The sequence below is a fragment of the Triturus cristatus genome, chromosome 6 (genome assembly GCF_964204655.1).
Source record: "Triturus cristatus chromosome 6, aTriCri1.1, whole genome shotgun sequence".
Taxonomy (NCBI): Eukaryota; Metazoa; Chordata; class Amphibia; order Caudata; family Salamandridae; genus Triturus; species Triturus cristatus.
Genome location: NC_140589.1, coordinates 1,214,961,854 through 1,214,979,592, shown reverse-complemented (window position 1 = coordinate 1,214,979,592; position 17,739 = coordinate 1,214,961,854). Strand labels below are relative to the sequence as shown.

General features: G+C 44.7%; 1 protein-coding gene across 1 annotated transcript in view; it reads right to left on the bottom strand.

Moving 5' to 3' along the window:
- The window catches only part of AHCTF1 (AT-hook containing transcription factor 1), a 1,022,752-nt gene that overhangs the window by 237,709 nt on the left and 767,304 nt on the right, over positions 1-17,739 (bottom strand). Inside the window, exon 33 of the mRNA XM_085612122.1 lies at positions 2,635-2,723. Within this exon, the coding sequence (XP_085468248.1) occupies positions 2,635-2,723 (89 nt within the window). The remainder of the gene's footprint in view (positions 1-2,634; positions 2,724-17,739) is intronic.

The window sequence follows — 17,739 nt, the reverse complement described above, 5'->3', positions numbered from 1 at the left end:
CGCTGCCATGCAGAACTGGCAAAATAACCCTTTTGCCAGGCCCGAATATTCCCTTTTTATACATATAAGTGACCACTAAGGTAGGCCCTGGGCAACCTAGAGGGCAGGGTGCAATATATTTAAAAAGAAGGACATGTACTTTTAAGTTTCATATGTCACGGTAGTGAAAAACTCTCAAAGTCGTTTTTCACTACAGCAAGGCTTATCTCTCCCATACGATAACATTGGGATTACCTTATTACATTTTAGAAGTGCCATTTTCAATTAGGAAGTTAGGAGATCTTCAAGTCTGGTGTCTCTGGAAATCACAATTTAAAATCACAACTTATGGTGAACTCGGATTTTAAATTGCAATTCTGAAAATGCCACTTCGAGAAAGTTGGCATTCTCTTACTTTGGCCATTTGGTGCCTGCTGCCCGTCTGTGACCACTTGTATAGGGTGGTTGGCAGCTGATCTTTGTGTATCCCCCCTAGACAGCCACACACAAGGGGAGCTTAGGTGTGACTTGAATGGCCATCCTGGGAAGATGGGAGGGAGGAGATGGACCCAGCCTCACTTACACCTGAATAGACTATGTACAGCCCCACACAAAAGGCTGTATACCCCCCGGTAGTGAGTTTGGAGCCAGCAGGTCAGGACCTCTGTGCACTTTAAAGGTCTGTCTTTGAAGTCTCCCCCATTTCAAAGGCCCAGCTGGGTACAAGTACTAGACCTCTGACACCACCACTTCAGTACACCTCTGGATCTGTGACTACTCTGCCAAGCCGAGCTGCTGCTGTGCTGCTGAAGGACTGCCATTCTGCTGCTTCCTGGAGTCCTGCCTTGTTGAGTTGCCCTGCTGCCTGCTGTTCTCTATTGCCTGGGTGAGAAGTACTAGACATGCATCACTTGAGCCCGCAATGACTCTGAAAGCTAGCTAGCTGGCTGGCATCCTGATCTGAAGTCTCAGGCACATAAAAGACTTCCAACCACCCTGGTACTGCACCTGGACTCATCTGTAGATCTGCCCGGCCAAGTAGTTACATCCCAGGACTGGACCCTTGGAAGAGGGCCTAGAATGTTTGCTCCAGATGACCTGGCTGCATCCTCTGCTGCATGAGCAGAATCGCCGCATCGCCGCTGCTCAAAGGAACAGAATTTCCGCATCGCCTTCGGAACTGACACAGCAACGCTTTTCTCGGCACAACGTCCTTGTATCCCCATCAGTCTTGATGACTACCTCTGCATCGCAACCGCTGTGCTTATCAGAACATCACCATGACTGCACAGCGCATCCTCGGCACCAGCATTCGCATTGCAAGCCTCGGCGCTTGGATCCTTGACGTGGACGCAGCAGGAACTTGCATCCTAATCCGCCACATCTTGGAACAGAAGCATCGACACTGGATCCAACTGGATCCCTATAGTCTGCCCACGTTCCATCACCATCAGCCTGAACTTTTGACTTTGTCCCGATCCGGCGAGACCAGATAGCCCCTGTTCGCGCTTTTTGCTTCTATGCGCTATTTCATTGTTTAATAGTTTTAAAAAATCATAATTCAAGTTCTACGTACAGGAAGTTTGTCATTTTGGTCTTGTTTCATTTATTAAATTAAGTACAAATTTTCTAACCTGGTATGGAATCTTTCTGTGTGGTGTTTTCACTGTTTTACTCTTTGAAAAGTTACACAAATTCTTTACACACTGCCTCCAAGTTAAGCCTGACTGCTCTGTGCCAAGCTATCATAGGGTGAGCAAAAGTTAATTTATGGTTTGCCTGACACTCACCCTGACTAAGATTGTGGTTGCTGTTTGAGTAAGGTTCACACCCCAGTCAACCAACAACCCAATTTCCAACAATAAATATTTTCTTTCTCTCTCCTTTTCCTATTTTCAGTAGACATGCTCTATTTTCTTACCACGCAGCTAATGCCACAAATCTATTTTTATACAGGAAGCATCATCATTTCAGTTCAGCTAAGGACATTTGGAAATGCTATAGAACCTTTCAGAGGAAGCTACTGAATACAGTGCTGAATATTCTTAGCTCCTAGGACATCAAAAATGGGAAAATTAAGGTTTTTCTAGCCTAGAAAAAGTTCGTAACTTTTGTAAATTTTACTTGCCTGTTCATTCAATGCATATTCACTCTGAGTCTTATTTGACAAAATATTAGATATATACATAATGTAAGCCAACAGGATATGAGTTTGTCTAAATAGCAAATGGTAGCCAAGGGAGTTCTGGTACACGCCAGAGTCCTATAAATTAGAGAATATAGTGGCTTTTAAGCAGAATTACATTGGGTGCCAATACAAGGACGCAGAACTACTATGAAGCAGATCTTCAAATATGGGCACTAATGTCCCTAATAATGTTCAAAGAGTGTTCACACACTACTAACAGTATCAGGCATCAGTATGAAGAAGTTTTCAAGCCAAGGCACTTATATAGAGCTTAAGTTCATTACATTTTAAGATTTTTAGTAATGAGCAGGTAAGAGTCATTTGCTGTGAAAAAAATCAAAAAACAAATTTTCGGACAAAAGGTTGCACCTTCTGAACAGGAAAAGTCAAGTATTCAGTTGTACCATAAACAATTACAAATAGTTTCTTAAAGTGTGCAATGAAAAATCAAAAGAAAACATACGTACACTCAGCGTCAGCACCGGTTGACTCAGATGTGCAAGTGCTTGATTTAATAGACAATGGCTTTTCCCCAAAGTCCTGGCCGAAGAATTCACTTTGTTAAGAAAGGAAAAAAAACACTTTAAACAAGTCTTGCACATAAAACAAAACACCTTAATTCACAGTCCAAGCTTAAAGTAACAAATAAACTCTCAAGCCTTTAGGCACAGGAATATCATACTGGAACATGTTTGACATTTAGCAAACTAATAATGAAATCAGATTCAAGTTTCCTCTTTCTAATCAACTGCATATGCTGAACGTATATGCCTGGGTAACTGTGAAACGCAGTCCTGGTTACAATGCAAAAGAAGAGCAAAAGATGTAGGTGGACTATTGCATGATAGGCTCCAGCATATAGAAGATTCAAATTGGATGGAGTGTAAATTTATGAGGAGGTTATTCAATATGACAACTAATAACGTTCCACTTTAAGAAGATTACTTAAACGCCATTGTGAAGGAATGGGGTGGATTATCTGAAGTGGTGTGCGACCTCACTGTGTAATACAATTACAATCCTTTTAGGGCCAGTAGGCTTCGTTTGATAAACCCTCTAGCTCAACCTTGGGCAGCTGTGGCTCCGAGCAGAAAAGTATACATCATTTCATAACTTTATTTGGATGAAAACATATCCATAAAAAAGCAGACTCGTACAAAATTAAAACTATACAAAATCGTGATGTTTTAAAAAGAAAAGCACGTAAAAATTCAATGCAGTGCAAAGCTATTAAAGTGCAGTTATACAATATCGATCGAGTTGCGTGCTCGAACAGCAGTTATCAAAAAGGCCCCCACGCAGATTAGCTTGTCCTCTCTCAATGTGAGAAGGGTCCTATATACTTCTCTATGATCTACATAATAACAAACCTTAAAGAAAGCAAGTTGGAACAATTTTGTATATTGTGTGTAGTTCTTGCAGAAAAATAAAAAGTGCAGTAGGGTTTTGCCTGAGCGCCCATCGCATGGACAGGGAAAAAGATCAAGGTAAGCTTGAAAGCACAGGGGGAGGCATAGTAGGTACTGGATGGTGCCTGCCCTTAGACGAAAGAGGAGACCACGCTCCCATCGACCCATAGGTTTAATCAGATAGCCAGCCAGTTGTTGGTCATTCTCAATGTCCAAAAACAAGGCCATGCTCGGTTTACTGGACTCCTTGGCTAGTCTATCCTCACGTAAGCACTTGTATAGGGCCACCCAAAGCTCCTGTTTATTTACAATGTCTAAATTGTTAGGGTTATCAAAAGCACGTCCGTGGCTAATCCTGCGTAAACTAGTTCTCACTTCTGCTAACCACGGAATGTCCATACCTCTCTCACATTTGAGGCAATCTGCTATAATGTCTCTGGTGAGGGACGCCACCTTATTTTTTCATATATCTAGCCAAAACAAAGCAGGGCGCCCTCTGATATAATCTTCAACGTGATGTAATATTAGTTCACTAAGGCACACATTTTTGGGCGAAAAGATTGGGATGCCCAGGAGCTTGCGGCAAAACCTTTTCTCTTCATACTCGATATTATGACAACTAAAAATGACCCAAACCTCTGCTACCTAGGTTGCTATGGGTGACAGAGGTTTTTTTTTAATAGGTAAAATGGCACCCCCTTCCACCCTTGGTTGGTATAGACTGAGTATTTCATTAATAGACTTAGAAAACGTATTCCTGCAGTAGGGTCAGTCCATACACAGCAGCAAAAACCAGTCAGAGTTAAGGAAAAGTGTTTGTGCTTTGTAAACTCTGATTGCCAACAGAGGGCATTTATCGTGTGCTCTCTTGGTCCACAGGCCATGATAAAAGAATTGTAATATTAGAGCGTAAATCTAAGGAGGCCATGAAATCCTCAAAACTCCATACTAAAAGACGCAGGGCTTTAAGAGTGCAGCCCATTAAGACCGCATCATCTGCGTATAATATGGATGGGAGTATAGAGCCGTTCATTCTTGGGACGTCTTTGGTGAGGGTTGCTAAAAACGCATGTAAATTATTGATGTACAAAATAAAAAGTAATGGGGCAAAAACACAAACCTGCTTTGCCCCTCTAAAGACACCAATATCATTAGAAACTTCCCCGTGTGCATTAATTCTAATCCTAGTGTAAAGAAACAAGGGCCCCCTGCTATACAATGAGAGTTCCTGTAGGCAGGGATCGCAACATAAATGCAAAGTCCTAAGGCAACTCAAGTAACAATCAAAAACAGACAGTAGTTCATAATGATCTGAAGGAACAGAATTTAGAAAAATACAATAAGTGTTAATTTCTTCTGACAATACAAAAGACAAATATAGTTCAATCCAGATGCTCACTCCGATCATATAAACATTCACTCACTTATTCGCATAGCTCAAAGCAAACAAATAGACAATAACCAAATGAATATATATATATATTCACTGAAAAAACCATAGGTTTCACACATGTGATAGTTAGCGGAAATTTTACTGATAAAAAACCAGTGAAATTCCCCCGTTATAGTTAGTGCAGGCAACTATAACTCACGCGACCGCAATCCTCTGCTGATGCTAATACTGTATTTAGACATTTATTTGCCCATGTCTTCTTCCATACATTTTTAGCTATACATATATTACAAATATTTTTTTTTCATAAAGACACATATGTCATCAGCAGAAGATTGCGGTCGCGTGAGTTATAGTTGCCTGCACTAACTATAACGGGGGAATTTCACTGGTTTTTTATCAGTAAAATTTCCGCTAACTATAACGTGTGTGAAACCTATGGTTTTTTCAGTGAATTTGTACGGTTTTTTAAATGCTAAGTTACTTTATGCCATTCGTGGCGTGCGCGCCCACTTAACGCAGTTCGTTCGCACCGTGCGGTGCTTACTGTGCGAGAGTGTGGATAATTTTTTCTTTTATTATTTTTGTTAAAAATATTGTGGTTTTTCACACCACTGATAAGCCCTGCATATTTGGTGGCCTGCGGCCACCAAAAGCACAGGGGGTGGGGAGAGTGTGGATAGTGTTTTTAAAAAAAAAAAATTTACCGTACGCGTACGGTAAGCATAATCGGCGAATTTAGCGAAAAAATAAAAATGGCATTTTTGGCCTTGGGGGGTCTTGGGGGACTCCCTCATCATGGCTATGTGTGTGTGAGCTGTCAAAACAGCTCCTTTACATGTGTATTGGTTTTATTTAACAACCTAACTCTCAGTGCGAGAGAGAAAATGGCGGCCGCAGCTTCCTGGTTTCGGCCGATTCGAATGTTTACTAAGATCTAAGAGCAAATCAGAATCGCGCTCGCGCACGCCACCGTACGGTAAGCTTACGGTAAGCGTACCGTAAGCTGGCTCAGATATATATATTGATTTAAAGGCTATTTTCTCAGAATCTACTGAACAGATTTACACCAAACCTACAAAAGGCACTTCCTTGACCTGAGGACTACCTCTCTGCCAAATTTCAAGTAATTCTGTTCAGCCGTTCGGGCTGTAGCCCTGTCTAAAGGTCCTATGGAAAAATGCATGGGAAAAACGCGTTTTGGGACCCCCCTTTTATCTCAGCCCCCGCTTGACGAATCCTCCCGAGACTTTCAGGGTAGGAGCGTAGCGTAGCGCCCCACCTATTTTGAGAAATTTGCGAGGATTCGTCGACCGGCGCCAAAGTTATTCAAAATAGAATGTTGCGGATTTCCTATGGAAAAGGGGTCCTAACTAGAACTACCTACTGGCGACCGCCAGTAGGTAATATATATATATATATATATATATATATATATATATATTCACTGAAAAAACCATAGGTTTCACACACGTTATAGTTAGGAATTAGCATTTAAAAAACCTTGCAAATTCATTGAAAAAACCATATGTTTCACACAAGTTATAGTTAGCTGTACATTTCACTCGTAAAAAACCAATGAAATTCCACGTTATAGTTAATGCAGGCAACTATAACTCACGCGACCGCAATCCTCTGCTGATGCTAATACTGTATTTAGACACTTATTTGCCCATGTCTTCTTCCATTAAATTTTAGCTATACATATATTACAAATATTTTTTTTTCATAAAGACACATATGTCATTAGCAGAGGATTGCGGTCGCGTGAGTTATAGTTGCCTGCACTAACTATAACGTGGAATTTCATTGGTTTTTTACGAGTGAAATGTACAGCTAACTATAACTTGTGTGAAACATATGGTTTTTTCAATGAATTTGCAAGGTTTTTTAAATGCTAATTCCTAACTATAACGTGTGTGAAACCTATGGTTTTTTCAGTGAATTTGTACGTTTTTTTAAATGCTAAGTTACTTTACGCCGTTCGTGCCATGCGCGCCCACTTCACGCAGTTCGTTCAGTGCGCGCACGGTGCGCTTTGCGCACCGTGCGCGCACAGTGAGCACGCGGTGCGCTTCGTGCACCGCGCGCCCACTTAACGCAGTTAGTGCCGTGCACGCACGGTGGGCACGCGGTGCCATGTACGCACGATGCCCTTCGCGCACCGTCCGCACACGGAGGACATATTATGCGCTACGTTCTGAAAGGTTTTCTATTAAATGTTCATTGAGGTAATAGATGCCATGCACACGGGGGGGGGGGAAATATGTTTTTTTTTTTTTTTAATTAATTTTTTTCCGTACGCGTACGGTAAGCGTATTCGGCGTTTAAAAAAAAAAAAAATTTAGTTTTTGGTCTTGGATGGCCTTCTGGCACACCATAACCAAGGCTAGGTGGTTAGGAGCTGTCTAGCCTGCCCCCTTTTTATGATATCCAACTTTGTTTTTCCTCCACCCCTCCAAGTGCGAGAGAGAAAATGGCGGCCGACAATTCCAGGTTTCGACCGATTCGAATGTTTACTAAGATCTAACAGACAATCAGAATCGCGCTCGCGCACGGCACCGTACGCGTACGGTAAGCTTACGGTGCGCGCTCGGAGCGCGCTTACAGATATATATATTGATTTAAATGCTATTTTCTCAGGAACTACTGAACAGATTTACACCATACCTACAAAAGGCACTTCCTTGACCTGAGGACTACCTCTCTGCCAAATTACAAGTAATTCTGTTCAGCCGTTCGGGCTGTAGCTGTGTCTAAAGGTCCTATGGAAAAATGCATGGGGAAAACGCGTTTTGGGACCCCCCTTTTTTCTCAGCCCCCGCTTGACGAATCCCCCCGAGACTTTCAGGGTAGGAGCGGAGCGTAGCGCCCCATTAGTTTTGAAAATTTCGCGAGGATTCGTCGACCGGCGCCAAAGTTATTCCAAATAGAATGTTGCGGATTTCCTATGGAAACAGGGTCCTAACTAGAACTACCTACTGGCGACCGCCAGTAGGTAATATATATATATATATATATATAATTTCACAGTAGCTCATCGATCTACCTCAAAGAAATTGATTATTAAAAAAACTAGGTTCAGCGTGATAACAGAGGATCAAACATGACTGGAAACTAGATGGTGTCAGGATCAACGCGACAACAGTAGAAGAAAATGTGGCTAGAACCAGATGGTATCTACGTGCATTTCGGCACACGAAGTGCCTTCATCAGGAGAAGCCACAGATTAATATGTCTTGATATCTGTAAATACAAAGACAGTAGATATACATATTGTTCCTTCTAAAAGGATCATTAATTTAAAAATATTTGATTACTTCGCATAGTAGTGTATGAAGTCCCAAATACCTGAGATTTCAAGCAAGAGAAATAATTTTTTTTAATCGAAAAATTAGAAAATGAATATCCAGATGAGGTGCTGTAGGCACCATTGTCATACCTTGAACAAATTAGAAAAATGTGCACAGAAAAAGAAAAGAAATTTAGAAGAAAAATTAGAAGAAGATTATTACATGCATGAGAAAATATCCAAGACACCCAGTGTAGTAAGGTCTCTAATAGGATAAATTGCAAAACAAAATACCCTAAATAATGCAGGAGTCTATGAGGCACACTACAGGGATTATAAAAGGAATTCTCTCCAGCAACATTGTATGTAAAACAGGATTTATTTAAATGTAAAATGAAAGATTTTTGTTTAGGAACTGCAATGGTGTTCATGACAGATCATGTCACAAAAGAAACACTGGGGTTGAGCACATCCACCCAACTAATGGATTAACAGGGTGTAAAACATATAATTCAGTAGAAAAATGCCAAATCGAAGGAACACGTCCGGGATGATTATGGAGACTTTAAAAGCAGCCTCTAAACGGAGGCAAAAGAGGCATATCGCTGAAAAATGTGCTTCACGTGCTTCGCTAGTTATATTACAACTAATTGGTGTTAACATCTGGACCATTGCTCAGATATCTTTTATAGCTGCCCAGAAAAATGTGCTGTTCTTTTGGCTTTCCGTATTGCCAAGCTAATCCCATTGTTGGACCAATATCTCTTCCTTCCTGAATGAGGTGACCAACATATATTTTTTCCTTAAGAAGGTCACAGCTTGCGAGCACCTTGGTTTGGCCGCAAGGGCCCGTCGCAACTATCGCTTTACTAGTGAACATTCGTGGTTAAACCATCTAGGGCTATGAGGAACTGAACAGGCAGGTTTCATTAATTTTGTCTTTATATTCGAATAGAGATTAGAGAATGTGGGGGCTACATCAGGATTGGATTAGTGCGCTGTCAAACAAACCTCAAACAATGCAAGATTCTCCCTGACCACTTTATAAAGTAATTGGGCAGGATCAACTCCTCGCCACACCAGTCGTAAATTATCCGTGGAGAGTTCCAGATTCCTTGCACTACACTCAATTTTGTAGTCTGGCTTCGTGGACAGTTAAAGTGCCACTTCAATCGGGTCATGATCCCCATGGTGTGTTGCAACAACATTGGAATGCCATAAAAAAATCATCTAGATTAGAAGAGATAAAAATATAATTAATTGTAGTAGCACAACACCTCTAAACGTAGGTTGTGTTATATCATTATTAGGGCTCCTGGTTTTATGATAGTTATTTTTCTGTCATTTCCGTCTCTATTTATCCATATTTATGTTTTGCTAACGTTATCTGTATTTACCCATATTTATATTGGGTTTTGTGGAAAAATGAAGCATAAATTAGTATATTTCCACATTTATGTAACCGGTAAGCACATTTCCGTATCAACATTTTTGGTTTATATTTTGGTGTGTCTAAGAGCAGGGGTCTCTTGTTGTCTTAATACCGCCCTTACCACAGAGGGTCTGAAAAGGTTTATTACGAAACAATCCTCTTCAATGGTTTTAACTGACCGCCAAGCCACCCCACTCTTCGTACCATCACCATCTCATTTATATTCAAAATATTAAACGGTTTGTTCTTAGATAACCAGTAAACACATTTGTTTTGCAGCTCTCCCCAGGATTCGTTCTGCTGTTTCTCACCCCCAGGACTCGTTGAGTAGTGGAAGCCAGGTGGACCATGGCAGCTCATGAATCATATTGAATATGCTACTTACCAGTATGCATCTGTTCTTGGCATGTAGGGCTGCTGACATTCATATCTGTGCATAGATCGCCGCCTAGTGTTGGGTCCGGATGTTTGCACGTTGTTGTCCTGGAAGAGTCTTCGAAGTATCCTGAGATAGGGGACTCCTCCCCTGGACCACAGTGCACATCCTCAGATTGTTTTTCGCCGTTGTGGCCGTGATGGAGTAGATACAGAAAGTGATGACCATGCTATACAGTAATTCTGAGAGCTGCAGCTGCTACAGGCGCCGGGGAGGAGGGTGGGCGATATGAATGTCAGCAGCCCTACATGCCAAGAACAGATGCACACTGGTAAGTAGCATATTCAGTTCGAGGCATGTGGGCTGCTGAATTCATATCTGTGCATAGAATACATAGCAGTACCCCCTATTAGCGGCGGCCACCAGTGCCAGCTGCAGCGGTCTGAAAAAGAGTTTTGAGAACAGCCTGTCCTACAGCTGCTTGCTGTTTTGAGTGTACATCTACATCTACACATGTGGCTGCTCTACATATTTCCTGTAAGGGAATGTTTCCCAGGAAAGCCATGGATGCCCCTAACTTACGTGTTGAGTGGGCTCGTGGTGGAATCGTTAACGTGCGTTTAGCCTTTTGATAGCAAATTTGAATACATTTAACGATCCATCTGGCTATACCTGCTTTGGAAATGGTGTTGCCCTTGTGCTGTGGAGAAAAGGCAACGAAAAGCTGTTTTGTCTTCCTAAAGGCCTTAGTCCTGTCAATATAGTACATGAGGGCTCTCTTTACATCTAGTGTATGGAGCATTCTCTCTGCTACATTTTGTGGATTTTGAAAGAAAACAGGCAGTTCAATAGTTTGATTCATGTGGAACTGCGATATTACTTTAGGCATGAATTTGGGGTTGGTACGTAGTACGACCCGGTTTGCGTGAACCTGTATGAATGGCTCTTGAATGGTTAGTGCCTGGAGTTCACTAACTCTTCTTAACGAGGTGATTGCTACTAGGAAAGCTACTTTCCAGGTGAGGAATTGAATCTCGCATGAGTGGAGAGGTTCGAAGGGTGGACCCATCAGTCGGGTGAGGACCAAGTTGAGGTTCCACACCGGTGCTGGTGGGTGTCTTGGGGGAATTACTCGTTTAAGTCCCTCCAAGAAGGCTTTGATGGCAGGCACTCTGAATAAAGAGAGGTGCTGCCTGTTCTGGAGATAGGCTGCTATTGCGGTCAAATGGATACGTATTGAGGTGTATGCCAGATTGCATCGGTATAGGTGTAAGAGGTAACAGATTATATTTTGAATGGATGTGTCTAGCGGGTTGATGTCATTGTTGTTGCAGTAGATGACAAACCTCTTCCATTTAGCTGCATAGCAAGCCCTGGTAGTGGGTCTCCTGGCCTCCTTAATGATCTCCATACAGTCAGGTGGCAGGTTTAGGTAGCCAAACTCTAAGACTTCAGGAGCCAGATTGCCAGGTTCAGCTGTTGTGGATCTGGGTGCTGAATTTCGCCATGGTTCTTTGTTAAGAGTGCAGGTTTGATACGCAGTCTTTGATGCGGCACCACGGAGAGTTCTAGAAAGGTGGTGTACCATGGCTGGCGCGCCCATGTGGGAGCAACTAGGATGAGTGTTAGTGAGTGCTGTCGCAGTTTGCGTGCCACCAGCGGTATTAATGGCGCTGGGGGAAAAGCGTACACAAATCTGCCGGACCAGTTCATCCATATCGCATTGCCCTGTGACTGTGGATGTGGGAACCTGGCGGCAAAGCTTTGGCATTTTGCGTTTTCGTTTGTGGCGAATAGGTCTATCTCTGGATGACCCCACTGTTGGAAGTACGGTTGGAGCACTGACTGGTGTAGCTCCCACTCGTGCATCTGGTGGCTGTGTCTGCTGAGCAGATCCGCCATTTGGTTGTCCTTGCCGGGGAGGTGTTCCGCCATGAAGAATATGTTCCTCTGAATGGCCCACTTCCACATGCTCCGAGCCAGATGAGACAACTGTGGAGAGTGTGTTCCTCCCTGCTTCTGTATGTAGTACATGGCAGTCATGTTGTCCGTCCGGATCAACACGACTTTGTTGCACAAGTGTACTTTGAATGCCTTCATGGCTAGGAAGATTGCCATCAGTTCCAGAACGTTGATGTGCATCTTCTTTTGCTGTGTCGTCCATAGTCCCTGTACTGTATAATTGAGTACATGAGCTCCCCATCCCTGGAGAGAGGCGTCAGCTGTCAGTATTATTTGTGGAACAGGCTCTTGGAACGGTCGGCCCTTGCAAAGGTTTTGTGGATTCCACCAATGCAGAGAGTTGTATGCCCGACCGCTCACCAACACTAGGTCTTTTAATTGCCCGTGAGCCTGATTCCATTGACGTGCCAAGCACTCCTGAAGCGGGCGCATATGTAGTCTCGCGTGTGGGACTATGAAAATGCAGGAGGCCATCATGCCTATCAACTGCATGAACACTCGCGCAGGAAGGGAGTGTTGAGGTTTGAACTTTGAGATTAGCATTTGCATGCTGTTGATCCTCACTAGATTTGGCTGAGCTGTGGCTGCCAGAGTGTCTATGGTCGTACCTAGGTACTGTTGTACGTGTGCGGGTTGGAGATGTGATTTTGGGTAATTTAGTGTGAATCCCAGACTGTGAAGAAGGTGAATGGTGAGGGACATGTGGCTGGCACATTGCTGGGCTGACTTTGCCTGAACAAGCCAGTCGTCCAGGTAAGGGTAGACGTGAATGTGTTGTCTCCGTAGATGTGCAGCCACTGTAGCTAGGCACTTGGTGAAAACTCTGGGTGCCGTTGTCACACCGAAGGGGAGGACTTTGAATTGGTAGTGCTGCCCCTGAATAGTGAACCTGAGATATTTTCTGTGTGACAGGTGTATGGGTATGTGGAAGTACGCATCTTTGAGGTCTAGTGTGGCTAGGAAGTCTCCCTGGCTGAGCAGCGGGAGAACCTGCTGTAGGGTGAGCATATGGAAATGCTCGGAGAGAATGTATTGGTTGAGGGGTCTTAGGTCTAGTATAGGTCTGAGCGACCCATCCTTTTTTGGGATGAGGAAGTATAGGGAGTACAGCCCTGTCCCCTGCTGGTTGACGGGCACGACCTCTATTGCACCTTTTTGCAGCATACTTAGCACTTCCTGCTGCAATAATGCTAAGTGCTCTGCGGACATAGGACGGTGCCTTGGCGGTATTGTGGGTGGAGTGGAGGTTAAATCGAGACAGTAACCGTGCTGGATAATATCCCTGACCCACCTGTCCGTGGTGATGGTATTCCACGTGGACAGGAACCGCTGGAGTCTCCCCCCGACAGGTGTTATGTGGTCGGGGGGAAGAGAGAGGGCGTCACTGTTTGTTCTTGGGTGAGGACCTGGTGTTGCCGTACCCACGTCCTCTGCCCTTGGTGCTGGAGCCACGATATCCACCTCTGTTGTTCTTATCGTAGGTACTTTGTGTGCCCCTTTATTGTATGTCTGCTGTGACCCCTGTCCTCTAGCCGCTCCCCTATTCCCGGGGCGACGAAAGGAGCCACTACGAAATGTCTGCGTTTGCAGAGCCCCCATTGACTTTGCAGTGTCAGTGTCCTTTTTGATCTTTTCTAAGGTGGTGTCAACTTCTGGTCCGAATAAGTAGTCGGGGTTGACAGGCTGATTTAGGATATTGTTTTGAATCTCAGGTTTGAATCCAGAGATTCTTAACCAAGCGTGTCGGCGTAACATGACGCTGGTGTTTATCGCCCTTGCGGCTGTGTCGGCAGCATCTAGTGCGCACTTAATGGATGCGTTTGTAAGAAGTTGTCCCTCTCTGATGAGGAGCTCCGCTGCCTCTTTGTACTCGTCTGGTAGATGTTGGAGTAGTGACTCTAATGTGTCATAGTGGGAACGATCGTAGCGAGCCAGGAGGGCCTGTGTATTGGCAATGCGCCAGATGTTTGCTGCTTGAGCTGCAATCCTCTTGCCCGAGGTTTCCAGCACCTTGGACTCTTTGTCCGGGGGAGGAGCATCACCAGTTGTTTGCGAGTGCGCTCGTTTGCGAGTGTTAGCAACCACCATGGAGTCCAGAGGTAACTGACCTCTAATGTACATAGGGTCCCCGGGCGCAGGTTTGTATTTTTTTTCAATCCTGGGGTTTATCACCCGTGCCCTTGTTGTTTCTTTGAAAATGTCTTTTGCTGGCTTGAGAACCCCCTTCAACATGGGCAGAGTCTTGACAGTCCTCTCAGAGGAGGCAAAGGTGTCCACCAAGAAGTCCTCCTCAACTGTGTCAGAGTGGAGTTGCACTCCATGATTGGCTGCAGCACGTTCTATGAGTGCATTGAAGGCAGCAGTGTCCTCTGTGGGCGACGTTTTTGCGCCATAAAGCTGTGTATCCTGGGTATCTGTTGTTGCACCCGGGTCTGCAGGGTCATCCCAAGCTTGATCTGTGTCCTGCTGCTCCTCAGGATCTATATCCCTGGGGTAGGTGGTATCATCACCCATGTAATCCTCCATTGCGTCCGTGTCGGAGGGCGTCGGAGAAAAGGACTGGGGATCCGGATAGGAGGTATGTAGGCGTTCGTATAGAACCGGTTCAGATTCTGCTGGCAGTTTCTGCTTTAGAGGGATTCTGTAAGAGTCCAAGGCCTGCTCTGTTGTGACCTTCCGTTTTCGGAGCATGAGTCTGCCGGTGTCGGCGTCGATGAATTGGGACGGTGAAGGCCCAGTAGGAGAGTGTCCAGTAGATGGGGACTTTGTCTGGCTGACCCGTGTTCGGATTATGAAGATCTTTGGCGCCGTGGGCGGCGGCAAACCAAAAGTGATGTTGGTTGGTGCCGAAGGTGCCTTTGGAGCCTTTTTCGGCTCGGGCCCGACGTGGACTGGAGGGCTGCTTGTTCTCTAATGCGTTGCAATGACGCCGCAACTTGTCGCACCGAGAACGCCGAAGGTTCTCTGGTGCCGAGTGGTTCTGCCGAGGTAGGCGTGGACTTCTTCGGAGCCACAGGGTCATCGAGTCGAGGAGAGGCAGTAGCGGTCGATGACTTGAGCGTAGTCGCTGCCTTTGAAGTGGACTCCGCTGGCGCGGCCATTTTAACCTTGGTGGTCGGGGCCGATTGCTTCGGTGCCGGGGGCCGAGGCGCCTTTGTGGTACCGATGGCCTTCTTTTTCGGGTCGGTGCCGACATCCGCTGCAGCGATTTCGGCGCCGAAATCCCTTTTAGTGCGTTCGGAGCCGATGGTCTTGGCTGGCGTCGAAGGAGTGGAGGTCTTCGAGGCGACCACTGTTAGTTTCACTTTCGGTTTCTGTTGAACCGGTGCAACGATTGGTTTCGGTTTCGTGGAAGGGAAACCAGTCTTTTTGGGTAATAATGGCTCTTGTTGAATGTTCGAGGCCGGGCCCGAAGAACTGCGGGATTGATCTTGGGTAAGGCCCGGCGGCGATCCCTGACCGGAGCCGTAGAATGACACACTTTTATAGCCTCCGTTTCGACGGGTAGGCCCTGCTCTTCACCAGAGCTATCTTCTTCGGCCCCAAAGGCCTCATCGTAGTCTCCTACCTCATCGTCGGCTTCTTCCCTGTGAAAGAGCGCTTCATCGGTGTCTTCTGATCGGGAATCGTGTTCGGAAGCAGGGCTGGAGTTCATGTCTTCCACGCTTTCAACATCCTCGTCCTCGGTGCTGAAGATGTTGGTGGGGGGCGGTGCCGATTGCTGCGCTTCTAATCTCGCTGCCCGTCGATTCCGGAGAGTCTTCTTGGATCGGAATCGGGCACAGGCCATACATTTTGATTTGTCGTGATCCGCCGAGAGGCATTTGTTGCACACCGGGTGGACGTCGATATGTGGATATTTGGCGTGGCAAACAGGACACCGTTTGAATGGGGTCCTCGATTCCATCGTCGATGTAAGTTCGATGGTCGGATTAAACGGATCCGAAAAAACTCGAATAAGTTTGCTAAACTAAGCAATAAAGCTGTCGACACCGAGCGTGAACAGTACCGACGCAAACTAAAGGCCTTTTGGCCTTAAACTAATTTTTCCTAACTTGAGCTAAGATAAGCACATCCGAACCCAATGGCGGAAAAAAACAATCTGAGGATGGAGAGGATGCCCATGCGCACTGTGGTCCAGGGGAGGAGTCACCTATCTCTTCGAAGACTCTTCCAGGACAACAACGTGCAAACATCCGGACCCAACACTAGGCGGCGATCTATGCACAGATATGAATTCAGCTGGATTTAAAAATAGCAGATGTTTATGGTCTTGAAGTGTGCGCTTGCAACAAGACGGGCGCCACTATGTTGCATTTGATCGTTGGAGTACAATGAGTTCTCCGTTCCTGCATTGAATTGCTTCACATTTTGAATACAATATTAAGTTCCCAGTTCTCCAGAGTCTTCAGTTCACATAAGAATAATTAGTCCTGAAGATGGTCTTATAGATGTTTTCAGAGCAAAGAGCGAAACATTGACAATTCAACCCATTTTCATTGTAACCATCAACTCATGAATTGTTCATTGTATAATCAATGATGATCTACCTGTTTTTTAATGTCTGAAATGGGTTAAGGCAAAGGTGTTCATGAGACAAATAAGCTATAGCGAAGAATGTCTACCTCAGTCACTTTTGTCTATATGTGAATTGGATTCTGTACCTGTGAGAAGCTGGTATATGATGTACACTCATGTAAGTGGACACCTTGCACCAGTCCAGACAACTCTTATGGTGATTTAAGAGATCTTGGACAACCTTAAAAAGCTCTCTAAGTGGTAGCTGTGGAGAGCAGCCTTCAGGCTTAGTCCAGAAGGAGTGTAAAGCAGCTTGTTTTACCAGAATGCAATCTTATAGTATAGATTAAGTGAAAAAGAATATCAACAAGTATTTATAAAAATACGTATTTATTATATAATACTCTCTAGTACGTTCAAATGAAAAAGTTAATTAACTTCGGAAACGATGTATCTGTAAGTGACATATATTAGTTATAGATTCCTTACCTTAGAATTACCCCCAGGCATCAGAGTAGATACGGAGAATCTTTGTCTTAGCAGTACCCCTGCACGTCGATAGGTGGCATCGTGGTCGCTGGGATGAGATCGCTGGGTTTACTTAGACACCGCCCCTGCGCACACACGTCAGTTCTGACACAACTTTCCACGCCAGAAGCGCAGGGTCATGCAAGACACTGACCACTGGTGCACAAAACTAAGGTTCTGTAAGGGAGTCCTTATCCCTAGAAGTAAGTTGCCAGAACAGCAAGGATGGGTGGGGCAGTAAGGAATCTATAACTAATATAGGTCTCTTACAGCTACATTGTTACAAAAGGTAAGTACTTGTTCACTTGAAAGAGACTATTAGTAATAGATTCCTTACCTTAGAATAGATACCCCACCAATACCAACCCGGAGGTGGGTCTGCAAACTAAGTTCACACTGGGAAGTCCTGGAGAACAGAACGGCCGAAAAAGCAGTCTCTCCGGACTTGGCTGTCCAAGCAGTAATGCTTGGTAAACGTGTGCAAGGATGCCCATGTGGCAGCCTGGCAGATGTCAACCAGTGGTACTCCACGTCCCAGAGCAGTAGTGGCTTCCGTCGCCCTGGTAGAGTGGGTGCTTAGTCCTATCAGAGATTCTTTTTTAGCCAAAGAACAGCAGGTCTTAATACATAGGACAACCCATCGAGAGATGGTATGTTTGTGC